Genomic DNA, 27,500 nt, shown 5'->3' with positions numbered 1-27,500 from the left:
AAGTGTATATGTCTGTATGGTATATATGTTTCAATGTTAATTTTACAGAATGTAAAATTGAATACAAAAGGTGAAGATCAATAAGACTCGATGCAGATTTTTTAATCTTAAATTTCTCCTGCAGCGTCAAATGATCGCTCAGAAATCTGCTCATTATGATGATGAAAATAGTTTATCCATTTTTTCAGAATCTTTTGATTTATATTAAGTTCAAAGGAACACATATGATAGATTTTTGCAACTGAGTAAAAATATTGATTTCATATTGAGCTTATATTCGATGAGTGCTGAATATAATCTTATTAGAGTGCTGTTGATCATGAGGAAGATTCTCCTTCCTTCTCCAGCAGGTGGCACTCTTTACCTCATCAATCTCCTTACAGCAGGCATGTCCAAACTCGGTCCTGGAGGGCCACCTGCAAAGTTTAGTTCCACCCCCAATCAGACACACCTGGGCTAGCTAATCAAGCTATTACTAGGCTTTCTAAGCATCCTTGCAGGTGTGACTTTGGCAAGTTGGAGCTAAAATCTGCAGGGCACTGGCCCTCCAGGATTGAGTTTGTACACCCCTGCCATACAGTATGTGATTCCTCTGAATATAAGGGTTGAATTGATGGGTTGAAGGGTTGATCAGCATGCATTTATTTTAATAGGTTTGCTTAAAGAAGTCGTGATATTTGCATCTACATTAAAGTAATTTTATCGGTTTATCTCAAATGCCATATTTTAGCAGGTTTATGATGGCTGTTGAGCCATAATTTTATTATTGGTGTTAATTTTCTACTCCTACAGATTTAACCCTTGTGCATTGTTTAAATTGCCTCCTCTTTGGTAATGTTGCTGGCTGTTTTTGCCCCATTGACTTCTATTATAATGACATTTTTTTGATGGCAAAGCCATGCAATATAACCATATATAATCATGCAATCTTGATTGTTTGTGGTTTTCCCTGTTGGGAAGAGGTCAATCATTATTTGACAGCATTAAACCTTTAGATAAGCCTGTGCAAATAAAGTTTCTGGCAAATGCTCATCTGTTTTATTAAATTACATATTTTTCTAATTCAATGTTGATAGTTTAAAAGGATAGTTCACCCAATACTGACAATTCTGTCATCATTTACTCTCTCTTAACTTGTTCCAAACCTGTTTCACTGACTTTCTTCTGCTGCACACAAAAGATGTTTAGATGAAAACATTAACCATTGACTTACATGGTATTTGTTTCTCCTACTATAGAAGTCAATGGTTACAGGTTTCCAGCTTTCTTTAAAATAGTTTCTTTCTTCATTTGGACACAAAACAAGATTATAAATGTTTGGAACCACTTGAAGGTGAGTAAATAGTGAGTATATAGTCCTTTTTGGGTAAACTGTGCCAAAGATTATCCTTTTAGAGGGGCTGAAATGACAGAAAGGGTGACGAAGCAGTGTTGAACAGTAGTGTGTGTGTTGTCTTACTTTGAGTGTGTGTTGCAGCTGCTGAGCGATGGCACGGGCCTGTGGACTGTCTCCTTCTCCTCGAGCTGCCAGCTCTGCCAGCTGTGCCATCAGGTGTTCAACCTGCTCACATTTACCCAGCAGCTCCTGACGCTGCGCCGCCGGCAGAGCATTGGCCAGACGACGACCCTCTGCCAGCAGACCGCGGATGGCAGCCTGACCTGAACACACACACATGTACACATAAACACACACGCACAGCTGAAGATATCACAAGAAGATTTTCTATGATCTTTAGGGTGGGTGGGTGGATGGATGCATATATAGAATAATGGATAGAATGGATGGATGGAATAATAGATACATAGAATAACAGATGGATGGATGGATGGATGGAATAATAGATATATAGAATAACGGATGGATGGATGGATGGAATAATATATATATAGAATAATGGATGGATGGATGGATGGATGGATGGAATAATATATATATATAGAATAACAGATGGATGGATGGATGGATGGATGGATGGATGGAATAATATATATATAGAATAACGGATGGATAGATGGATGGATGGATGGATGGATGGAATAATATATATATAGAATAACGGATGGATGGATGGATGGATGGAATAATATATATATATAGAATAACGGATGGATGGATGGATGGATGGATGGATGGATGGATGGATGGATGGATGGATGGATGGATGGATGGATGGATGGATGGATGGATGGATGGATGGAATAATATATATATAGAATAACGGATGGATGGATGGATGGATGGATGGATGGATGGATGGATGGATGGATGGATGGATGGATGGATGGATGGATGGATGGATGGATGGATGGATGGAATAATAGATATATAGAATAACGGATGGATGAATGAATGGATGGATGGATGGAATAATAGATATATAGAATAACGGATGGATGGATGGATGGATGGATGGATGGATAGATGGATATATACAGTGATGGATGGATGGATGGATGGATGGATGGATGGATGGATGGATGGATGGATGGATGGATGGATGGATGGATATATAGTATGATGGATATATAGGATGGATGATTGGATGGATGGATTTATGGATGGATGGAATGATAGATATATAGAATGATGGATATATAGGATGGATGGATGGATATATAGGATGGATGGATGGATTTATGGATGGATGGAATGATAGATTTATAGAATGATGGATATATAGGATGGATGGATGGATGGATGAAATGATAGATATATAGAATAATGGATATATAGGATGGATGGATGGATATAGGATGGACGGATGAAATGATAGATATATAGAATGATGGATATATAGGATGGATGGATGGATATATAGTATGATGGATATATAGGATGGATGATTGGATGGATGGATTTATGGATGGATGGAATGATAGATATATAGAATGATGGATATATAGGATGGATGGATGGATATATAGGATGGACGGATGAAATGATAGATATATAGAATGATGGATATATAGGATGGATGGATGGATATATAGGATGGATGGATGGATGAAATGATAGATATATAGAATGATGGATATATATAGGATGGATGGATGGATGGAATGATGGATGGATGGATGGATGGAATGATAGATATATAGAATGATGGATGGATGGATATATAAGATGGATGGATGGATTAAATGATAGATATATACAATGATGGATGGATGGATAGAATGATGGATATATAGAATGATGGATATATAGGATGGATGGATGGATGGATGGAATGATAGATATATAGAATGATGGATGGATGGATATATAAGATGGATGGATGGATTAAATGATAGATATATACAATGATGGATGGATGGATAGAATGATGGATATATAGAATGATGGATATATAGGATGGATGGATGGATGGATGGAATGATAGATATATAGAATGATGGATATATAGGATGGATGGATGAATGGATGGAATGATAGATATATAGAATGATGGATATATAGGATGGATGGATGGATTGATTGTCATATGGAATGATGGATAAATGGATGGAATGATGGATATATAGCATGATGGATGGATGGATGAACTTCCTAAATAAATGGATGAATGGATGGATATATATATATATATATATATATATATATTTAGGCCTGGTTTTTGTTTGTTTATTTGTTTGATTATTGCCACATCAGCAACTTAATGTTATATCATGGCAGGATCAATACAGTTAAATACATATTACATAATAACAACTTCCTAAATCATAAAAATGATGATTTCAAATAATAATTACAATAAATAAATAAATCAAAGTTACAATAATGTACATTAAAAACAGTTTTTTTAAAATAAATAAATTAACATTTTAGCTTGGCTGAAATAAAATAAAAATTTATTTGTCAATATCATTAACCCCTAAAGATTTTAGGCTACAGAAACAAACCACTGCTGTCCAATTCATACATTAATATATAAATAATATATTTATTATAGCTTTTAACATTTATTTGCCCCTTCAAAGATCACCAAACAAAACCAAATCCCAGTCAGCAGATGAGCAACTACACCACAACTGCAGTTCAGCTGTATGTGATGTGTTTTCACAACATCTGGAGGCAATAAACCGCTCCAATTTGTCATCCTGTTGTTATCTAATCAGTGAAAGCTGATGTTATCAGCAGGTGTAGAAGAGAGTGTGATGTGTGCGTCTCTCTCACCGACGCCACTGTCGTCCAGCGTGGGGTTGTCAATCCAGCGGCCGGCCTGCTCCATCTTTCCGGCCAGATGAACGGCTGCTTTGGCCGGTCGAGTGTTTGCCACCGCTTTACTGGTCTTAGACTGCAGGTTCTGCAGAGCCGTGGCGATCTGCTTAGCCAGAGCTCGAGCCTCTGGAGTATCACCTTTACCTCTGAACACAACACACACACATAAGAGGAAATAAGAGGTCATTCATCAACAAAAACACTTCTGATCCATGTGTTTCAGGGTGTTTTGGGATATTTCAGGGTACTTCAGAGTGTTTCTATGTGTTTTGGGCATGTTTTGGGGTGTTTCGGAGAGTTTTGGGGTGTTCTGAGAATGTGTCAGAGAGTATATTGGGGTGTTCTGAGTGTTTTGGGGTGTTTCAGAGTGTTTCAGCGAGTATATTGGGGTGTTTCAGAGTGTATAGGTCTGTTTTGGTGCATTTTAATAGTGTTTTAGGATGTTTCAGTGCTTTTCAGAGTGGTTCACAATGTTTAGGGTGTTCTGTTTTTGGCTGTTTATGTGTATTTCAGGGTGTTTTAGAGTTTTTTTTTATTTCGTGGTGTTTCGGTGTGTTTCAGAGTGTTTTGGGGTGTTCTGAGTGTTTTGGGGTGTTTCAGAGTGTGTTTCAGTGTATATTGGGGTGTTTCGGTGTGTTTTGGGATGTTTCAGGGTGTTTTGGGGTATTTCAGGGTACTTCAGAGTGTTTCTATGTGTTTTGGGCATGTTTTGGGGTGTTTCAGAGAGATTTGGAGTGTTCTGAGAGTGTTTCAGAGAGTATATTGGGGTGCTTCAGAGTGTTTTGGGGTGTTTCAGGGTGTTTTGGGGTATTTCAGGGTACTTCAGAGTGTTTCTATGTGTTTTGGACATGTTTTGGGGTGTTTCAGAGAGATTTGTAGTGTTTGGAGAGTGTTTCAGAGAGTATATTGGGGTGTTTCAGAGTGTTTTGGTGTGTTTTGGGGTGTTTCAGGGGGTTTTGGGATATTTCAGGGTACTTCAGAGTGTTTCTATGTGTTTTGGGCATGTTTTGGGGTGTTTCGGAGAGTTTTGGGGTGTTCTGAGAATGTGTCAGAGAGTATATTGGGGTGTTCTGAGTGTTTTGGGGTGTTTCAGAGTGTGTTTCAGAGAGTATATTGGGGTGTTTCAGAGTGTATAGGTCTGTTTTGGTGCATTTTAATAGTGTTTTAGGATGTTTCAGTGCTTTTCAGAGTGGTTCACAATGTTTAGGGTGTTCTGTTTTTGGCTGTTTATGTGTATTTCAGGGTGTTTCAGAGTTTTTTTTTTATTTCGTGGTGTTTCGGTGTGTTTCAGAGTGTTTTGGGGTGTTCTGAGTGTTTTGGGGTGTTTCAGAGTGTGTTTCAGTGTATATTGGGGTGTTTCGGTGTGTTTTGGGATGTTTCAGGGTGTTTTGGGGTATTTCAGGGTACTTCAGAGTGTTTCTATGTGTTTTGGGCATGTTTTGGGGTGTTTCAGAGAGATTTGTAGTGTTCGGAGAGTGTTTCAGAGAGTATATTGGGGTGTTTCAGATTGTTTTGGTGTGTTTTGGGGTGTTTCAGGGTGTTTTGGGATATTTCAGGGTACTTCAGAGTGTTTCTATGTGTTTTGGGCATGTTTTGGGGTGTTTCGGAGAGTTTTGGGGTGTTCTGAGAATGTGTCAGAGAGTATATTGGGGTGTTCTGAGTGTTTTGGGGTGTTTCAGAGTGTGTTTCAGCGAGTATATTGGGGTGTTTCAGAGTGTATAGGTCTGTTTTGGTGCATTTTAAGAGTGTTTTAGGATGTTTCAGTGCTTTTCAGAGTGGTTCACAATGTTTAGGGTGTTCTGTTTTTGGCTGTTTATGTGTATTTCAGGGTGTTTTAGAGTTTTTTTTTTATTTCGTGGTGTTTCGGTGTGTTTCAGAGTGTTTTGGGGTGTTCTGAGTGTTTTGGGGTGTTTCAGAGTGTGTTTCAGTGTATATTGGGGTGTTTCGGTGTGTTTTGGGATGTTTCAGGGTGTTTTGGGGTATTTCAGGGTACTTCAGAGTGTTTCTATGTGTTTTGGGCATGTTTTGGGGTGTTTCAGAGAGATTTGGAGTGTTCTGAGAGTGTTTCAGAGAGTATATTGGGGTGCTTCAGAGTGTTTTGGGGTGTTTCAGGGTGTTTTGGGGTATTTCAGGGTACTTCAGAGTGTTTCTATGTGTTTTGGACATGTTTTGGGGTGTTTCAGAGAGATTTGTAGTGTTTGGAGAGTGTTTCAGAGAGTATATTGGGGTGTTTTAGAGTGTTTTGGTGTGTTTTGGGGTGTTTCAGGGTGTTTTGGGATATTTCAGGGTACTTCAGAGTGTTTCTATGTGTTTTGGGCATGTTTTGGGGTGTTTCGGAGAGTTTTGGGGTGTTCTGAGAATGTGTCAGAGAGTATATTGGGGTGTTCTGAGTGTTTAGGGGTGTTTCAGAGTGTGTTTCAGAGAGTATATTGGGGTGTTTCAGAGTGTATAGGTCTGTTTTGGTGCATTTTAAGAGTGTTTTAGGATGTTTGAGTGCTTTTCAGAGTGGTTCACAATGTTTAGGGTGTTCTGTTTTTGGCTGTTTATGTGTATTTCAGGGTGTTTCAGAGTTTTTTTTATTATTTTGTGGTGTTTCGGTGTGTTTCAGAGTGTTTTGGGGTGTTCTGAGTGTTTTGGGGTGTTTCAGAGTGTGTTTCAGTGTATATTGGGGTGTTTCGGTGTGTTTTGGGGTGTTTCAGGGTGTTTTGGGGTATTTCAGGGTACTTCAGAGTGTTTCTATGTGTTTTGGACATGTTTTGGGGTGTTTCAGAGAGATTTGTAGTGTTCGGAGAGTGTTTCAGAGAGTATATTGGGGTGTTTCAGATTGTTTTGGTGTGTTTTGGGGTGTTTCAGGGTGTTTTGGGATATTTCAGGGTACTTCAGAGTGTTTCTATGTGTTTTGGGCATGTTTTGGGGTGTTTCGGAGAGTTTTGGGGTGTTCTGAGAATGTGTCAGAGAGTATATTGGGGTGTTCTGAGTGTTTTGGGGTGTTTCAGAGTGTGTTTCAGCGAGTATATTGGGGTGTTTCAGAGTGTATAGGTCTGTTTTGGTGCATTTTAAGAGTGTTTTAGGATGTTTCAGTGCTTTTCAGAGTGGTTCACAATGTTTAGGGTGTTCTGTTTTTGGCTGTTTATGTGTATTTCAGGGTGTTTCAGAGTTTTTTTTATTATTTTGTGGTGTTTCGGTGTGTTTCAGAGTGTTTTGGGGTGTTCTGAGTGTTTTGGGGTGTTTCAGAGTGTGTTTCAGTGTATATTGGGGTGTTTCGGTGTGTTTTGGGGTGTTTCAGGGTGTTTTGGGGTATTTCAGGGTACTTCAGAGTGTTTCTATGTGTTTTGGACATGTTTTGGGGTGTTTCAGAGAGATTTGTAGTGTTCGGAGAGTGTTTCAGAGAGTATATTGGGGTGTTTCAGAGTGTTTTGGTGTGTTTTGGGGTGTTTCAGGGTGTTTTGGGGTATTTCAGGGTACTTCAGAGTGTTTCTATGTGTTTTGGACATGTTTTGGGGTGTTTCAGAGAGATTTGTAGTGTTTGGAGAGTGTTTCAGAGAGTATATTGGGGTGTTTCAGAGTGTTTTGGTGTGTTTTGGGGTGTTTCAGGGTGTTTTGGGATATTTCAGGGTACTTCAGAGTGTTTCTATGTGTTTTGGACATGTTTTGGGGTGTTTCAGAGAGATTTGGAGTGTTCTGAGAGTGTTTCAGAGAGTATATTGGGGTGCTTCAGAGTGTTTCTATGTGTTTTGGACATGTTTTGGGGTGTTTCAGAGAGATTTGGAGTGTTCTGAGAGTGTTTCAGAGAGTATATTGGCGTGTTTTGGTGTGTTTTGGGGTGTTTCAGGGTGTTTTGGGGTTTTTCAGGGTACTTCAGAGTGTTTCTATGTGTTTTGGGCATGTTTTGGGGTGTTTCTGAGAGTTTTGGGGTGTTCTGAGAATGTGTCAGAGAGTATATTGGGGTGTTTCAGAGTGTTTTGGTGTGATTGGGGGTGTTTCAGGGTGTTTTAGGGTTTTCAGGGTACTTCAGAGTGTTTCTATGTTTTTTGGGGTGTTTCAGAGAGTTTTAGGGTGTTCTGAGAGTGTTTCAGAGAGTATATTGGGGTGTTTGAGTGTTTCAGGGTGTTTTGGGGTGTTCTGAGTGCGTTTCAGAGAGTATATTGGGGTGTTTCAGAGTGTTTTGGTGTGTTATTGGGGGTGTTTCAGGGTGTTTTGGGGTATTTCAGGGTACTTCAGAGTGTTTCTATGTGTTATGGGCATGTTTTGGGGGGTTTCAGAGAGTTTTGGGGTGTTCTGAGAGTTTCAGAGAGTATATTGGGGTGTTTCAGAGTGTTTTGGTGTAATTGGGGGTGTTTCAGGGTACTTCTGAGTGTTTCTATGTTTTGGGCATGTTTTGGGGTGTTTCAGAGAGTTTTGGGGTGTTCTGAGAGTGTTTCAGAGAGTATATTGGGGTGTTTCAGTGTGTTTTGGGGTGTTTTACTGTGTTTTGGGGGTTTCAGTGTGTTTTGGGGTGTGTCAGAGTTTTGGGGAGTTCTGAGTGCATTTCAGAGAGTATATTGAGGTGTTTCAGAGTGTTTTGGGGTGTTTCAGAGGGTTTTGGGGTGTTCTGAGTGAGTTTTAGAGAGTATAATGGGGTGTTTCAGTGTGTTTTGGGTGTGTTTTTTAGGTGTTTTGGGGTGTTTCAAAGTTTGACAGTGTTCTGAGTGTGTTTTAGAGAGTATATAGGGGTGGTTCAGAGTGTTTTGTGGTAGTTCAGGGTACTTCAAAGTGTTTTGTGGTGTTTTAGGGTGTTTCTGTGTGTTTTGGGGTGTTTCAGAGTTTTTTGAGGTGTTCTGAGTGAGTTTTAGAGAGTATAATAGGGTGTTTCAGTGTGTTTTGGGGTGTTTAAGATAGTATATTGGGGTGTTTCGGTCTGTTGGGGTGTTTCAGAGTGTATCAGGATGTTTTGGTGTGTTTCAGTGTTCTGGGGTGTTTCTGTGCATTGCAGAGTGTTTCAGGGTGTTTTGTTGTGTTTCAGGGTATTCAAAGTGTACTTACGCTCTCTTGAGCTCTGCTAGTTTCCCGCTGAGTGCTGCGATCTCGCTCATGCTGCGCAGGATATCCTCCCGCTCTTTGGGATCTTCACACAGATCTGCAATCTTCCTGGCTTCTCCTAGAAGAGCCCTGATATTCTCCTCTCCTTCTGGGCCACTATGAGGATCCGCAAGCCAGCTCTGAAAACACACACACCCTATAAACACCCCTTCATCTGAACGGGATGTGTCTCAAACCATTCCCGTCCTGTCACCTGAGCCGCATCGATCCTCTTAGCGATGGCCTGTTTGGAGCCGGTCATTGCCTCCAGTTTACGAGCCGCGTTTTCCACTTTCCCTGTCAGGACGTCCAGACCCTGAGAGACCTGCTGGGCTTTTTGCATGGCCACTGGATTCGCACCCTGACCCCTGCGCAGGACAAAAATTACAGACACACCAACTATGGATTAGTATAAAGTGAAGAAGTAAAATAAAGTGTAGAATTAAAGTAAAATAAATTAAAGTAAAAAAGGAAAGTAGTAAAATAAAGAAGTAAAGAAGTATAGTAAAGAAGTATAGTAAAGAAGTAAAGTAAAGAAGTAAAGTAGGAAATTAAATTAAAGAAGTAAAGTAGTAAAGTACAGAAGAAAAGTAAATTAGTAGTAAAGTAAAGAAGTAAGGAAGTAAAGTAGTAAAGTACAAAAGTAAAGTAAATTAGTCATAAACTAAAGAAGTAAAGTAAATTAGTATTAAAGTAAAGTGTTAAAGTAGTAAAGTAAAAGTAAAAAATTAAAGTAGTAAAGTAGTAAAGTAAAAAAGTAAAGTAGTACAGTAAAGAAGTAAAGTAGTACAGTAAAGAAGTAAAGTAGTAAAGAAGTAAAGTAGTACAGTAAAGAAGTAAAGTAGTAAAGTAAGGAAGTAAAATAGTAAAGTAAAAAAGTAACGTGAAGTAGTAAAGTACAAAAGTATAGTAAATTATTGGTAAAGTAGTAATGTAAAGAAGTAAATTAGTAAAGTACAGAAGTAAAGTAAATTAGTAGTAAAGTAAAAGTAAAAAAGTAGTAAAGTAAAGAAGTGAAGTAGTAAAATAGTAAAGTAAAGTAAAAGTAAAGTAGTAAAGTAAAAAAGTAAAGTAGTAAAGTAAAGAAGTAAAGATGAAAAGTAAATTAAAGTAGTAAAGTAAAAAAGAAAAGTAAAGTAGTAAAGTAAATTAGTAGTAAAGTAGTAAAGTGAAGTAGTAAATTAGTAAAGAAGTAAAAGTAAAGTAGTAAAGTAGTAAAGTAAAAAAGTAAAGTAGTAAAGTAAAGAAGTAAATTAAAGCAGTTAAGTAAAAAAGTAGTAAAGTAGTAAAGTAAAAGTAAAGTAGTAAAATAAAGAAGTAAAGTAAAGAAGAAAAGTAAATTAAAGTAGTAAAGTAAAAAAGAAAAGTATAGTAAAGTAGTAAAGTAAAGAAGTAAATTAAAGCAGTTAAGTAAAAAAGTAGTAAAGTAGTAAAGTAAAAGTAAAGTAGTAAAATAAAGAAGTAAAGTAAAGAAGAAAAGTAAATTAAAGTAGTAAAGTAAAAAAGAAAAGTATAGTAAAGTAGTAAAGTAAAAAAGAAAAGTAAAGTAGTAAAGTAGTAAAGTTAAAGTAATGCAGTAAAGTAAAGAAGTAAAGTAAATAAGAAAAATAAATTAAAGTAGTAAAGAAGAAAAATAAAGTAGTTAAATAGTAAAGAAGTAAAGTAGTAAAGTAAAAGTAATGTAGTAAAGTACAGAAGTAAAGTAGAAAAGTAGTAAAGTCAAGAACAAAAGTAAAGTAGTAAAGAAGTAAAGTAGTGCAGTAGAGTAAAAGTAAATTAGTAAAGTAGTTAAGAAGTAAGTAGTAAAGTAAAGTAAAGTTCAATCTGTGGTTTTATACCTGGCCCTCAGATCAGACACCTGTTCTGTAAGTTGTCCGAGTGTTTTGGCTGTTCCCACAATGTCTCGTCTCTCTTTCCCAGCACAGAGTTCACCAACTTTCTCAGCTTCATCTAAGATCTGCCGTATGGCCTGTTCACCTGGACCTCCTGCAAGGGCAATGTGAATGTGGCATTATTTATTCTGCTCTGAGTATGTGCAGTGATGAGAGAAACTGAACTCTTCAAAGCTTCAAAACCCTTTAATCATCAGCAATCACAAGAAGTTTTATTTGGAAATATTCACATTTACAGCTCCTCTAGAGTTAAACCTTTGAGTTTTACCACTTTCTAAATCTTTTTAGCTGATCTCTGCATCTGGCAGGAGCACTTTTAGCTTAGCTTAGCATAGATTATTGAATCGGATTAGACCATTAGCATCAAAGAGTTTCAATTATTTTTATATTTAAAGCTAGACTCTTCTGTAATTTTACTGTGTACCAAGATGCTATTTTCTTGACTGATGTGACTGTGAACTTTACCCTCATACTGGTGTAATAATCAAGGAACTTTGCTGCTGTACCATGGCTGAAGCAGGGGCAAAGATTGTTATGCAACACCTGAAAAAAGTCCCCAACTAGGAAGCTAGGTAAGAGTGATGCATGAAATTATATGTTAATCCCTGTTAAAGTGAGCTAAGCTAAGCTAAAACTTGAGTTTGACCATATTTTACCCATTTAGTCAATCTGTGGCACTGATGAGATCACTTTTAGCTTAGCTTAGCATCTATCATTAAATCAGATTAGACCATTAGCCTCTCATTCAAAAATGATCAAATAATTTTCATTTCTTTTTCTGTTTAAAGCTCGACACTCCTGCAATTTCATTGTGAACTATGAAAAGTTGATATCTTTTAGACCAATATGGTTAGAAACGATACTCTCATTCAAAAAAGTCCTCAACTAAGTAGCTAGGTAACTGTGATGCATAAAATCGCATGCTAATTCAAGCTAAAAATGAGCTAAGCTAAGCTAAACCTAGAGTTTGTCCATTTTATTATCCATTTAGCCAATATGTGGCACTGGCAAGATCACTTTTAGCTTAGCTTAGCATAGATCATTGAATCGGATTAGACCATTAGCATCATCCCACTTAAAAAAAGCTTGATTCTTGAGTAGTTACATAGCATGAAAATAACTTAATTGTCTCTCATAAATGTCTCCATGTTTGAAAGATTATCATTGCGTCTTCTGGAGCCATGATACGACAGTAACATTCCTTGATTATTACGCCAGAATGAGAGTGTAGTTTCTAGCTATATCAGTTTAAAAAAATACCACCATTTAATTTTCTGTAGGTCTTATTGCACAATCAAACTGCAGAGGGGTCAAGCTTTAAATAGGAAAACTATTGAATCTCTCTGGTCAATTTTCGGTGAGATGCTAATGGTCTAATCTGATTCAATGATCTATGCTAAGCTAAGCTAAAAGTACGCCCACAAGACTCATAGATCAGCTGAATAGATTCAGAAATTGTAAAACTCAACTGTTACCACTAGAGGAGCTATAAACAAGCATATTTCCAAAATAATGCAGTGTTTCTTTAATGTGACGGGACAGTTTTTGCACCTGGTTGGCCTTGAGGGTCTCGGAGCCAGTTTTTGGCTTGGGCCATTTTGGAGTCAATGAGAGCCAGCGCGCGCTTCATGGCCTCTGTGTCCTGAAACACACACACACACACACAATAAACACACACATGAAGAACACCACAGACACTAGTGTTGGAGGAAACGCATCATAACAACACAAGTTATGTCGTCAGATTGCTTTTACCAAGTAACTAGTAAAGTAACTCAAGTACGCGGAATAATTTAATTTAAATCATTTTAATTATTTGTCTTTTTTTAAATCAAAATAATTAATCAACCAAGATAAATTTAATGAAATTAAAATGAAATCAAAATATTCGTTCATTTAATAAAAGGACAATTCTTATATTTAATTAATTCAATTATAAATTGTACAAATATGAAATTAAATAGCAAATATCCCTCACTTGTGCTTTCATTGCTGGAATATCTGTGTATAGAAAACTGCTTGTGCTCATTAGAAAAAGAGCAACACCTCAAAATTGGTCACTTTAACTGATTATCTAAGCAAACTGAATGGAAGTGTGTGAGAGAGAGAGAGATGTGTGTGTGTGTACGCGTGTGTATGTGTGAGAGAGAGAAATTGTGTCAGTGGTTTGCCTTTTTTGGTTAAGTGATTTGACAGCTGCTATTTCCTAAAGCTGACTCACACAGTATGTTATCACAGGAAATTGCACACACACACACACGCACACACGCACACACACACACACACACACACACACACGGAGACACACGGAGACACACGGAGACACATAGAGACACACAGAGACACACAGAGACACGCACACGCACACACACACGCACACACACACACACACACACACACACACACACACACACACACACACACACAAACACACACACACAAACACACAAACACACACACACACACACACACACACAGATCAAGGTCAAAATTCTAAATTGACTGGTAAACGATTACTAAACAATTACTTGCAAAACTGATCACACATGGTCTTCATTAATTAATTAATACCAGGACACACACACACACACACACACACATATGCGCATTGTCCCTGCCAAACACTTACACAAACCGCAGAGTTTCCGTCAAGATAAAACACACTCAACACAACAGAACGTTTACACTCGGGCTCTTCTCTAATCCGGCACTGTGTCATTTATTAGCTTCATACTGAAGTGACGATTTTGTTGGCTTTGACTCGTTGGATGGAAACGCTGCTTCATTCGCACAACTTTTATGCGATAATGCAGTTTTGCGCATAAAGTTAATTCACATTTTTGGATGGAAACATAGCTACTGACAGAGCTGTGATAAAACAAAACACTATTGGCTGTATTAATTAAAGGGGAGGGGCTACTACATGCCACACCCTCTCTTCATGTTACAGTTCAGATTACATCAAACTTGTAATAAAAAATGCATATATAAAAGCTCTTAAATATGAAAGGATTGTGGATAAATTGACAAGATGTTCGTCCAGTAATGAGAAAGTATCTTCTATACTCTTGTCGCACACTTAAAAGTACTTTTTCTTCACCAAAATAGTAGTATGTAGTTTATAAACAGGTGAATTGGGAATCACTCCAGACATAAACAAAAGCTCAGCCCAGCTATACAGTGGAGATATTCTAAACTTACCAGTGAAAAGTGGATATCAGATCAGTTTTCAACAGAAAGGAAAGGGGAAATGAAGTGACCAAAGCTGCTCAGGTGTGTTATTCGGCATTTTTTAAATTATTATTATTATTATTAGAGCCAGCCTGCATTTATTCACACACACACTCACACACTTCTCAGAGCACCTGAGGACAGACGAGATTAAGAACAGACAGCAAACAAACACTCTGCAGTTAGAAACACAGTGGATTAAAGCTCCTCACATTACAGCAGGACCGAGACGCTCGACACACCAAACACACACAGCCTCAAAAACATGTTCAACAAGCAGAGCAATGTTTTCTGCACTCTCTACTGCTCAATATTAATATTAATATTAATATTATATATATATATATATATATATATATATATATATATATATATATATATATATATATATATATATATATATATATAGTTGAAGTATTATTAGCCCCCTTCGATTTTTTTTCTTCTTTTTTAAATATTTTCCAAATGATGTTTAACAGAGCAAGAAAATTTTCACAGTATGTCTGATAATATTTTTTCTTCTGGAGAAAGTCTTATTTGTTTTATTTCGGCTAGAATAAAAGCAGTTTTGAAATTTTTTTAACCATTTTAGGGACAAAATTATGTGCCCCTTTAAGCTTTATTTTTTCTCAATAATCTACAGAACAAACCACTGTTATACAATAACTTGCCTAATTCCCCTAACCTGCCTAGTTAACCCGATTAACCTAGTTAAGCCTTTAAATGTCACTTTAAGCTGTATAGAAGTGTCTTGAAAAATATCTAGTCAAATATTATTTACTGTCATCATGGCAAAGATAAAATAAATCAGTTATTAGAGATGAGTTATTAAAATTATAATGTTTAGAAATGTGGTAAAAAAATCTGCTCTTCGTTAAACAGAAATTGGGAAAAAAAATAAACAAGCGGTCTAATAATTTAGGGGGGCTAATATATATATATATATATATATATATATATATATATATATATATATATATATATATATATATATATATATATCTGCAGCCTTTGGTGCACTGTATTAGTGTTGGCAGAGACCCCCTTTTTAAATTGTAATATCAATCTGGGAAAAAAAACACACCACAAGCAAATAATTTTTGCTTTAACCTAAGAGCTCATATTGTAAATTCTATGCAGATTAACTGATATTTTGATTTCCAAAAAAAACGTATAATCCCGTATAATGTAATCATTACAGGACTTAATAATTGATAAACTGTTATTGTGTTATTGTCTTTGGTAGCACTTTCCGATAGATAATACAATAATAAATAGAGTAGACCTACATAGCACCAAAACATGTGACAAATAATAGTTGCGCTTTATATTTTACATTTTATTTTAACACTTTTACTTTAAAGTTTATTTATTTTGCCAGAAAACATTGCTAGAAAATTCTCCCAGAATGCTACAATAATAAATAAAATAAGAGCAAGCTGTAAATATAAAATAATGCTCTTTTAATTTTGATTAAATCAAACACTGAAATAATTGTTTGTTAGAATTATATTTTACACAACATTGATTTATACCATAAACCTGGTAATTTGCAGGAATCTCTTTAATAATCAATAAACTTACTGGCGTTTCTGATGTTGCTACTTGCTAGAAAGTGCTTGTTAGAGTGTGCAGTTTGTTTCCGTACCTGCCGCCTCACCCAACCCAACAGCAGGGGGCGCCGTCTGAGAAAACTATAGGGGCGTTTCCCAATATGCGTTCTTCAACGGTCTTGTGTTCTTGTGTAACGTCATCATCAGCTGCCTAACGGAGGACGCGTGAAACTTCCCGGATGTGATCTTGATATCGAGGACGCAACGATGCAGACTTGAGCACCGAACTCGCTCTGGAAGTCCCAGAAGTCATTGCGACTTGAGGTGAGAAGCGCAGCATTTTATTTAGATTTATTATTAAAGTTCAGAGATGTAACTTATTTACCTCAGGAGTTTCCCTAAATGAAACGGGGAAAGTAAACATTACCATGAACATCTTAAAGGGTCACGAAACACCAAAACACATGTGTTGAGCTGTTGACAGTGGTATATGTGTCCCACACTGCTAAAAACACTATTAGGACACCTATATTTCACTAAAAAGTGTAAATTGGTTGTTTTTGCATTATTTCAAGCAAATTTGTACTTCCTGTTTGAAACAAATTTTTGAAGCTGCGTCACGGTCATGAGATAATAGCGTGTATTCCAGCGTGCAGACTGGACGTCTGTGCCAGAGTGTGTCTTATTACGTCTTACAGTGTGATGCATTAATGCATGAGTAAAGCTTGGTTCAAACCAATCAGCGCGCTCTATTGTGCAACTTCATTAATATTCATTAGTGTCACCGTGTTTAGACGACAGAGACGCCACGTTGTGTTGGCAAAACAAGCGTGAAGTGTTGCTTTTATAGTTTGCTGCAGTGAAGTTTTGTTTTCATTTTCTCTCTGTGAGAGCTCAGCTGGAGTCACGTGTGGATTAACAGTGTACGCGATGCTCGACAACAATAACTTACGTGTCTAAGGAGGAACATTGTTTACCTGAGAGCTGTTCTCATCTGCAAACGCTGAGATCCGGATTCGCTTGTAGTCTCCTCTTAATAAAGACGCGGCTCTAGTTGCTGGTGATTGTCCTGTCTCTACAGATTTGGTAAGTGAGCGACCAGTGCTCTTTGTTTATTCAGTTTGTTCGTATCGAATTAAGTTAACTATTGCACTGAGTGCAGAAATGTTAGCACCGCATTTTGTGACCGGAATAACACACGCGGCTTTCTGACACTACCTGCCGTGTGCATCTAAGTTTCCGGGAAATGCAGAGTTTTTTTCTCTCATTCGCCGTGCGGTATCAAACATTGCATGAAAAATACACGCTTAGAGCAGATCCTCGAATCAAATATCTCGTTTGTCGCGAGAGGCATGAATGAATTCCCTGAATGAAAGAGCCAAACTGCAGTTAAAGTCCAACATTTAATAATTTGGCAAATAATTCGACTACAGATGTCCATGTAGGTTAAACACCATCACTTTCTCCTGTCTGTGTGGGTGTGTATTTTGACTCTGAAACTCGCGCGTGCACAAATAGACATTCCCACACCATCCCACTTTAGTTCCTCCAACACTCCCCCCTAAACAGAGCTGGACACGCCCACTTTTCTGACTTTTTCCAAAGTAGCGGTGTGAAAACACCCTGCTGAAACGAGGGGGTTACATGGCCCTTTAATAAAGGAATAAACACATTAAGGTTGTTTGTTTGCTGAAATTCGTATTAAAGTCTGTTTTATTTATATTGTGCAACACATTCATAACGCTTTTATGTAAAGTATATATTTTGAAAAGTGGAAAAACTATAAATCGTTGTATGAACGCTGGAACGTTTAAATAATTAACCATTTAAAACGTGTGAAGGTCATGTGACCATCAGGAAGAACGCAGCATCTCATTTCTCAGAGGAAGTGTTCTCTGCCCTGGCGTTCTCCTGAGTTCGTTCTTCCGAGGACACCTGGCAAAACTGGTCTCCACAAGAACACAAGTCCGTTCTCTGCGTTCTTGGATTTAAGAAACAGCCTAGGTCTGGAAGTGCAGGTCTGAGCGTGCAGTTGGGTCTCCGGGCCTGCAGCTTCACCTTACTCCATTTTTGGCAGGAGTGGCATTTAGCGGCTTTTGCATCTGAACTCTTCGTATATTCATTTTCAAAAACGGTGTACTCGTTAAGAAAAGGCATGCGCGTCTTTATTTCTGTGACGATGATTATAAAAAGCAACACAAATGTGTGAGATCCTAAACTGCAGCAGGTTTATCCTCCATTCCATTAGCAGAGCACAACAACCACAAACATACAGCAAACCCACTCACAATCACTCACACACACATACACAAATAGAGAGCATGCGCACAGATTCTTACCTTCTACAGGGGAGGAAACAAACCCAGAGAAGAAACAAAACACAGATTTGAACACAAGAGAGAACAGAGCCGATGAGAGAGAAGAGAAATAAAGACAAATAAAATCCACAAGCTCAAACCGAGACCTCACTAAAGCCACATCTGACAGAGTCAACCTGCACGAAAACACTCACTTCCCCAAAACTGCATGTAATGCCTTTAAATATTTAGATTTATTTTATTATTAATCATTCATTCATTTTCTTGTTGGCTTAGTCCCTTTATTAATCTGAGGTTGCCACAGCGGAATGAACTGCCAACTTTTAAATCATTATATTCATTATATTCATATTAGAAATGAGTATTAAAACTATTATGATTAGAAATGTTCTGAAAAAATCTGCTCTTCGATAAACAGAAATTGGGGGAAAAATAACTAATAATTCAGGTGGGCTTTAACTGTAGATGCCATGTGCGATTGGTGTAGGCAGGCTCCTGCTACTCAGCTGCACATGTTCTGGACATGTTCCTTTACATGTAGTAGATTAGTATTTTAAGAGCTTTTCTGAGGCATTTGAGGTGATAGCAGAGCCATCACCATTTCTCCTGTTATTCAGGGTGGCCCTTGAGAACGCTCCCCTCAACACGAGACAAAAAAATGTTAGCCTTCGGTTCTCTTCTGGCTAGAAGACTGAGATTGTTTAAATGGAAACACCCAATTCCACCAACACACAATCACTGGATAAGAGAAGTGATGTCTCATCAAGTTGGAGAAAGTAAGGCTACTATCAAAGCGCCTGTTGAGACATTTCATAAGGTCTGGCAAACTCTTAGAATGGAAATGGATGCACACAACATGACAATATAAGAAAAAAGGAACTAGTGTCATGTTGTCCTCATATCATTTACATCCGATTATCCGGGGCCGGGTCGCGGGGGCAGCAGTGTTAGGAGAGAACTCCAGACTTCCCTCTCCCCAGACACTTCCTCCAGCTCCTCTGAGGGGATCCTAAGCCGTTCCCATGCCAGTTGAGAGACATAGTCCCTCCAGCATGTCCTGGGTCTTCCCCGAGGCCGCCTCCCGGTGGGACATGCCTGGAACACCTCATTAGGTAGGCGTCCAGGAGGCATCTGAAACAGATGCCAGAGCCACCTCAGCTGACTTCTCTCCATGTGGAGGAGCAGCGGCTTTACTCTGAGCTCTTCAGTGGTGACAGAGCTCCTCACCCTGTCTATAAGAGTGCGCCCTGCTATCCTGAGAAGGAAACTCATTTCGGCTGCTTATATCCGAGATCTTGTCCTTTCAGTCATGACCCAAAGCTCATGACCATAGGTGAGAGTAGGAACGTAGATTGACCGGTAAATCGAGAGCTTTGCCTTTCGGCTCAGCTCCTTCTTCACCACAATGAACCGATAAATCAACCGCATTACTGCTGCCGCTGCACCGATCCGCCTGTCAAATCTCGTGCTTCATCCTTCCTGAAGGTCATGCTGAAGGTCCATGTTCGATGAAGCCAACATAACGACATCGTCTGTGAATAACAGAGATAAAATCCTACGGTCCCCGAACCGGACCCCCTCCAGCCCAAGGCTGCGCTTTGAAATTCTGTCTATAAAAATGATGACACCAATTCTGTCCATGTGATGTTTTCATCTTTTATTTGATTACAACATTTGATAATATGTTGTTCCTAAATCTGGAGTTCTGGAAAAGGGGTGCCTTTGTTTTTGTTTGCTTTGTATAATGTAAAAAACTAATAAAAAAATCTGGATGGAAAAAAATGACCTAGAAATAAAAATTAAATGACTCTGCTTTATTTTGGGGGTGGACTGTTTTCACACAGATTGATTCACACAGACTCCAGAAGTGTTTTCCTGCATGCAGTAAGGCATCAGCCAGACTCGGTGTCTGCAGCTCTGAAGAACACAAGCGTTCACACCAAACACGCTCACAGGAAACAGCTTCATTTCACTCCTTCGAAAACACCTTCAGATGCACGTTTGAGGAAACAACCTGCAACTAAAGCCCATTCCAGACTAACAAATCTCAAGATTTAGCTCAATCTGTAATGCAAAACCCAGCCAGAAAACCAGTTCAACACACAAACACACACACACACACACACACACACACACAAGCATAACCAAAATGCAACACAAACACAACACTTTAAAAATCACTCTTAAAATCTACATTTAAATATATGGTAGAACATGTGTGCATGCATGAGTGTGCAGTGTAGTTAATGAATAATGCATGCGTGTGAGCAGACAGTGAGCTGTGCTGTGTGTTCGGAAACAGCCCACTATAGTGAGAAAACACTATAGTAACTTAGAGTAAATAATAGGGTGTTTTGAACCATACTATAATACAGCACTTAAATTAAACAGTTATGGTGAATCTATAGCTGCTAGGGTAAAAGAACATCTATAGTAATATAAACACAATGAGCCAATACTGTAATTTACCTATTCAACTATAGCAGGGGTCACCAATCCTGGTCCTGGAGGGCCGGTGTCCCTGCAGGGTTTAGCTCCAACTTGCCTCAACACACCAGCCTGGATGTTTCAAGTATACCTAGTAAGATCTTGATTAGCTTGTTCAGGTGTGTTTGATTAGGGTTGGAGCTAAAATCTGCAGGCCACCGGCCCTCCAGGAACAACTTTGGTGACCCCTGAACTATAGGGTGTATTTTACTACAATACAACTGCATTTTTGAAGCATACTGTACTGTATATAATCGTGTTTACAAAACACTAATGAAATCTAGAGCATACTGCAGTACTAACTTGCATTGTAGTATAATATAACGCATAGTCGTATGTTACTATTGTCGTTGTATTACATAGCAATTACCAAATTAATTAAACTATACACTCTCTGGCCACTTTATTAGGTACACCTTACTACTGTAGTACTCTTTAGTTTTTACTACAGTAAACTGTGGTGTATTGCAGTATAATATATCGTACAGTTGTATATTACTATTGTCATTGTATTACATAGCAATTACCACAATAATTATACCATACAATCACTGGCCACTTTATTAGGTACACCTTACTAGCACCACGTTGACCCCCTTTTGCCTTCAGAACTGCCTTAATCCTTCGTGGCAGAGATTCAACAAGGCACTGGAAATATTCCTCAGAGATTTTGCTCCATGTTGACATGATAGCATCACACAGTTGCTGCAGATTTGTCGGCTGCACATCCATGATGCCAATCTCCCGTTCCACCACATCCCAAAGGTGCTCTATTGGATTGAGAGCTGGGGACTGTGGAGGCCATTTGAGTACAGTGAACTCATCGTCATGTTCAAGAAACCAGTCTGAGATGATTAAGCTTTATGACATGGTGTGTTATCCTGCTGGAAGTAGCCATCAGAAGATGAGTACACTGTGCTCATAAAGGGATGGACATGGTCAGCAACAATACTCAGGTAGTCTGTGGTGTTGACAGTGCAGGTACTAATGAGCCCAAAGTGTGCCAAGAAAATCTCCCCCACACCATTACACCAGCACCACCAGCCTGAACCGCTGCTACAAAGCAGGATGGATCCATGCTTTCATGTTGTTGATGCCAAATTCTGACCCGAGCATCCGAATGTGTGAGCAGAAATGGAGACTCATCAGAGCAGGCAACGTTTCTCCAATCTTCTATTGTCCAGTTTTGGTGAGTCTGTGTGAATTGTAGCCTCAGTTTCCTGTTCTTAGCTGACAGGAGCAGCACCCGGTGTGGTCTTCTGCTGCTGTAGCCCATCCGTCTCAAGGTTGGACGTGTTGTGTGTTCAGAGATGCTCTTCTGCAGACCTCGGTTGTAGCAAGTGCTTATTTGAGTTACTGTTGCCTTTCTATCAGCTGGAACCAGTCTGGCCATTCTCCTATGACATCAACAAGGCATTTGCGCCCAAAGAACTGCAGCTCACTGGATATTTGCTCTTTTTCTCTGTAAACCCTAGAAATGGTTGTACGTGAAAATCCCAGTAGATCAGCAGTTTCTGAAATACTCAGAGCAGCCCGTCTGGCTCCAACAACCATGCCAAAATCAAAGTCACTCAAATCCCAGTTCTTCCCCATTCTGATGCTTGGTTTAATCTGTAGCAGATTGTCTTGACCATGTCTACATGCCTAAATGCATTAAGTTGCTGCCATGATTAGAAGTTTGCGTTAACGAGCAGCTTGAAAGGTGTACCTAATAAAGTGGCCAGTGAGTGTATATAATTGCATTCACAACAATTTGTTAACGAATGCAGCAGCATACTGTGGTATTAACTGAATTGATGATCTAATAAATACTGTAGTATACTTTAGTTTTTACTACAGTAAACTGCTGTATTGTAGTATAATACACTTTATAGCTGAAGAAAACTCCAGTATTGAGTCATTTATTTATATTACTATTGTCCTTGTGTTACCAAAGCAACTATAGATTCACCACAACAGATTAATTCAAGTGCCTTGTTCATGTATGGTTCAAAAACATTACAGTGTTTACAATGATTCACTACAGTATTTTATTTCATGTGGGAGGTTTGTCATGCTTTTGTCCTCTCGCTCACCTTATTGGCCCAGGCATCCTCATCCCAGGACGTGAGCTGCAGAACGCGGATGATCTCGTTGATTTCTGTGTTCATCTTCTCCACCGTGAAGTTCCTGTTCTTCAGCGCCTCCTCCACACCCTTTCCCTGAGACGTCCTGGTGGTTACGAAGATCTTGATGCCTGTGTGAGACACAATCACATACAGTGTGTGAACATTTCTGTGTGGAGTTTGCATGTTTTCCCCGTGTTGGCTTGGGTATCCTCCGGGTGCTCCGGTTTCTCCCACAGTCCAAACACATGCGCTATAGGGGAACTGATTAACTAAATTGGATTTAGTGCATGAGTGTGTGTGAATAAGAGTGTATGGGTGTTTCCCAGTGCAGGGTTGCAGCTAGAAGGGCATCTGCTGAGTTAAACATGTGCTGGATATGTTGGCGGTTCATTACGCTGTGGTGACCCCTGATTAATAAAGGGACTAAGCTGAAGGAAAATGAATGAATGAATGAAAGAGTGTACTGTGGTAAAAACTAAAGTACACATTACAGTTTAACAGTTCGCTTAACTTTAAAGTTAAGTTCACTACCCTGCTGAAAAATCCAGCTTAAACCAATCTAGGCTGGTTGGCTGGTTTTAGCTGGTCAACCAGGCTGGTTTTAGAGGGGTTTTGGCCACTTCCAGGCTGGTTTCCAGCCATTTCCAGCCTGGTCTTAGCTGGTTAGGCTGGGAGATGACCAGCTAAAACCAGCTTGACCAACTTAGCCAGGCTGGGAGCCCAGCCAAAACCAGCTATGTCCAGCTTAAACCAGGCTGGTCAAGCTGGTTTTAGCTGGATTTAGCTGGTCATTTTCCAGCCTGACCAGCTAAGACCAGGCTGGAAATAGCTGGAAACCAGCCTGGAAGTGGCCAAAACCCCTCTAAAACCAGCCTGGTCAACCAGCTAAAACCAGCCAACCAGCCTAGGCTGGTTTAAGCTGGATTTTTTAGCAGGGTAAGAGTTCATAGAAAACAAAAATCAGGATTAAACTGTGTCACACAACTCTCTAATGGCCCGTTTTCACTGAGTGGTATGGTACGGTTCGGTTTGGTATGATTTATTGGACGTTTCCACTGTCAAAAGGCGTACCGAACCAAACCGTACCACTTTTTCGACACCCTTTCGAAAGGGTACCAAACATGAGAAAGGGTACCAAAAGGTAGAGCTAGACGCGCAACTGAACGCTACTGGTTTACAGACATACGTCATTCGCTTATGCAACAAGCCACAATGAAAACAAAAGAGCCGCCATGTTTGAAATAGACAGCAAGAGATTACAGCAGAATTATATATGCATATTATAACGAGCCATGTTCAAACCGGGCTCAAACAAACCTTGTCGTCGTCTTGATGAACAGCCACAAAGCCATGGAGTAGAGCAGATTTACCCAGTGCCTCATCGTTTTTTACGAGCCAGTCTGAAGCGTAAGCGGTTTCGCTTTCTATTGCGCTCGCATGCGCGTCTATATCTGACATAACAAACTTCTTGAGCTGATGATAGTAACGTGCGCTTGATTATTGAAGTGCGTTTGAAACCCGATTCTCTCAGACACTAACAAATGCAAGAGTGAGGCGTGGAAAAAAAGAGAAGCCGGGAAAAAAAGGGGCACATTATTTCTCCAGCAAACGTGAACAAACTGCCATGTTTTAATTTTTATCATCACCTTTTGGACTAGCATGAACTCAGAATGATGGAATGACTCTCGAACAGAGGCTACATGAGCTGCTGAAGATTACAGACATAGAAGAGAGGTTTTCACTCACTGTAGGCTATACTTTGTGTTGTTTTGAACCTAACTGCGGACGAAATGTCTGCTGTGTGTAGTTTTTCTGTAGTTGGTAACATATCGGAGACTGTAAGGGTCTGTATGTGTTCATATATGTTCATTTATTTAATATAAGTACAGACGTTACAGTAGGCTATTTCACACTGTCATTGATCTGCAGTTATAATCAACTCATGTTCATAGAAAAGTTAGTAATAAACATTTATCAGACTCAGCTTTATTATCCCGTTAGGGAAACTAAAATTGCAACAAGGTACCATACACAGGTGAAGTTCCATGTACACATTAAAAAAAATACTACTATACAACATCCATACATCAATATATAGAAACATCCCCCTCCCCCTGGACTCATTTAATGACCTAATGGCCACCATTATAAAAGAATTTCTGCTTCTATTTGTCCTGCAAATAGGAACCCTAAAACGACGTCCTGATGGCAACAGCTGAAATACAGAGTACAGTGGGTGATCCGGGGTGCATAGGATACCCTGAGCTCTCCTTAGTACATGATTTTGGTAGATTACCATTAGACCAGTCTGATTAAAACCAATGATCTTGCCTGCCACCTTCACCAGGCTGCTCAACCTGTTCTTGCTTGACACACTCAGATTACCGTACCAAGCTACAATGCAAAAAGATAAAACAGATTCGATAAATTGTTTATATAACAGCGTCATCATAGAGGTACAAACCTGAAATGATCTAAGTTTCCTCAGAAAAAACAGTCTTTGTTGGACTTTTTTATATACAGCCTGGGTGTTAGGTTGAAATGTCAACATATTATCAATAACAACCCCTAGATATTTATGTGTGTCAACAATTTCAATGTCCAAGCCTTTAATATTAGTTATGTTTGGGGTTGGAGAAGCCTTCCTGTAATCTATCACCATATCTTTTGTCACACGTATTTATGTGTATAAAGCATCTGTTTTGAGAGTAGTGCTTCTCATGTGATATGTGAGCGACCCGTACAGCTTTACTGTAGACATTTCCTCGAGCGAGAATGATGCGACTGAAACTTTGTCATACACCACGCCCACCAAAAAGGTACCCTTTGTGGTGGAAACGCAAGCCTGATAAAGGTGACCCGTACCAGCCTGAACCGTACCGTACTGTACCAGTCAGTGGAAACGAGCCATAAATTTCTCTACATTTATCCTCCGATTGCAGTAAAATCAACTTAAGATTGACTACTCCAGCATGGGGCGTGCTTCATTACCATCTATTCACATTATTGAGTGTTTAAAGCCTTTATTGGTGTTATTAAAAGCATGAAAGAGAATATGTGCTGTTCTTGGGATGTATTGTACGTCCCCATCAATGTCAAGAGCAAATCTACGCCGTTGGCATAATGCCATAGTGTATCTTTGAGGAGGTCATACCTGAGATGAGGACGGGCAGGAGCTCCTTCACAGTGTTCATGGAGTTGACCAGCATGACTCTGTGCTCCTGATGGGTTAATTCCTGCTGGCGCTCGTCAATCATCTTGGCCATCTTCGTCATGCCTGTAAGTGCAAATACATGCTTTTAAATGCTGAATCTGGACTGGCTGACACATTTATCCTAATGCTAAATAACAACTAGGAATTAAAATGATTATTTGATCAATTAAATGTATATAATCCTTTAAATCAGCACAGCTTTATGCACCAAATACTTTTTTAATTAGTTCATTTTGACTTTATTACTGTACTTTTATGTAAGATCTATTGTACATTCAAACATGATTACTGACTTAACAAAATAAAATTTTACCAATTAAATTTAAATTAAAAAGGATTAACTTTTACATTTTTAATATTTACTTTTTATTTTCTTCCATTTTATGCATTAAAAATGTTAAAGACTGCTAGATAATTCAGTTTTTCCCAGAATTTATGATTTATAGTAATGTGTTTGAGTAAAACAACATTTTTGTTTTATTCTATAAATTGCGAATGACTTTTCATCTAGATTTAAAAATCAAATCAAATAAAACAGACATCCTTAATGATAACCATAAATAAGAAAGTGATTATACCGGGTCCCAGGTTTTTGGTGTAAGTGATGAGATCCTCCATGGACTCCACCACCTCTGCTACGGTCAGATACTCCAGAATGCCTTTACACACGCGGATGATTTTACGAACCTGTGTTCAGCAAAGACAGCAGTAGCATCAGCTTAGAGGTCAGAGCACACCATTAAACTCTAAACTGTATTTTAAAGCAGTATCAGCCCAGATGTCAGAGCACAGGAATAAAACTCGCTGAACTGGAGATGCACCAATTACAATTTTCTTGGCCGATTCTGATTTCCAACTTTTTGATGAGTGTGACCTACTGATACAGATTTTTTACTATCATAAAATTTTGTGTCGTTGCCGATTTGTGCCTATAACATTTTTTGCCGATACCGATTTGTGACAATACCGATTTTTGCTGATACCGATTTTGTGGCGATATCAATTAGTGCTGATACCATTTGTGCATACACAATTTGTGCCGATATGATTTTTGCTGATATCAATTTTTGTCAAAATCGTTTTGTGCCGATGCCGATTTGTGCTGATACCTATATTTGCGCCGATACCAATTTGTGCCGATACTGATTTGTGTTGATGCCATTTGTTGCTGATACCGATTTGTGTCAATACCATTTGCCAATACCCATTTGTGCCAATACCGATTTGTGTCAATGGCAATTGTTGCCAATACCGATTTGCGTCAGTACCATTTTGTGCCAATGCCGATCTTTGCTGATAACGATTTGTGCCGATACCGATTTGTGTGTATGCCAATTGTTGGCAATAACAATTCATGTAGATACAGATTTTTGCCTAAAACAATTTGTGATTATATCGATTTGTGCCGATTCTGATT

The 27,500-nt window shown here is 38.7% G+C and overlaps 1 protein-coding gene across 6 annotated transcripts in view; it reads right to left on the bottom strand.

Moving 5' to 3' along the window:
• vclb (vinculin b) overlaps nt 1-27,500 on the bottom strand; it is an 88,002-nt gene that overhangs the window by 28,308 nt on the left and 32,194 nt on the right. For all 6 annotated transcript variants that reach the window (XR_015503235.1, XR_015503237.1, XR_015503236.1 and 3 more), the window contains 9 exon segments: nt 26,662-26,770; nt 26,024-26,146; nt 22,837-22,997; nt 12,724-12,814; nt 11,119-11,266; nt 9,495-9,648; nt 9,245-9,420; nt 4,178-4,368; nt 1,460-1,659 (listed from right to left, as the gene is read on the bottom strand). Coding sequence is in view for 2 of the 6 variants with exons in the window: in XM_087274533.1 (XP_087130659.1) it covers nt 1,460-1,659; nt 4,178-4,368; nt 9,245-9,420; nt 9,495-9,648; nt 11,119-11,266; nt 12,724-12,814; nt 22,837-22,997; nt 26,024-26,146; nt 26,662-26,770 (1,353 nt within the window). In the remaining 4 variants the exon portion in view is untranslated.

This window comes from Danio rerio, chromosome 12 (assembly GCF_052040795.2).
Source record: "Danio rerio strain M-AB ecotype USA chromosome 12, GRCz13ab, whole genome shotgun sequence".
In the NCBI taxonomy this organism is placed as follows: Eukaryota; Metazoa; Chordata; class Actinopteri; order Cypriniformes; family Danionidae; genus Danio; species Danio rerio.
This window is presented reverse-complemented; position numbering and strand designations above follow the sequence as displayed.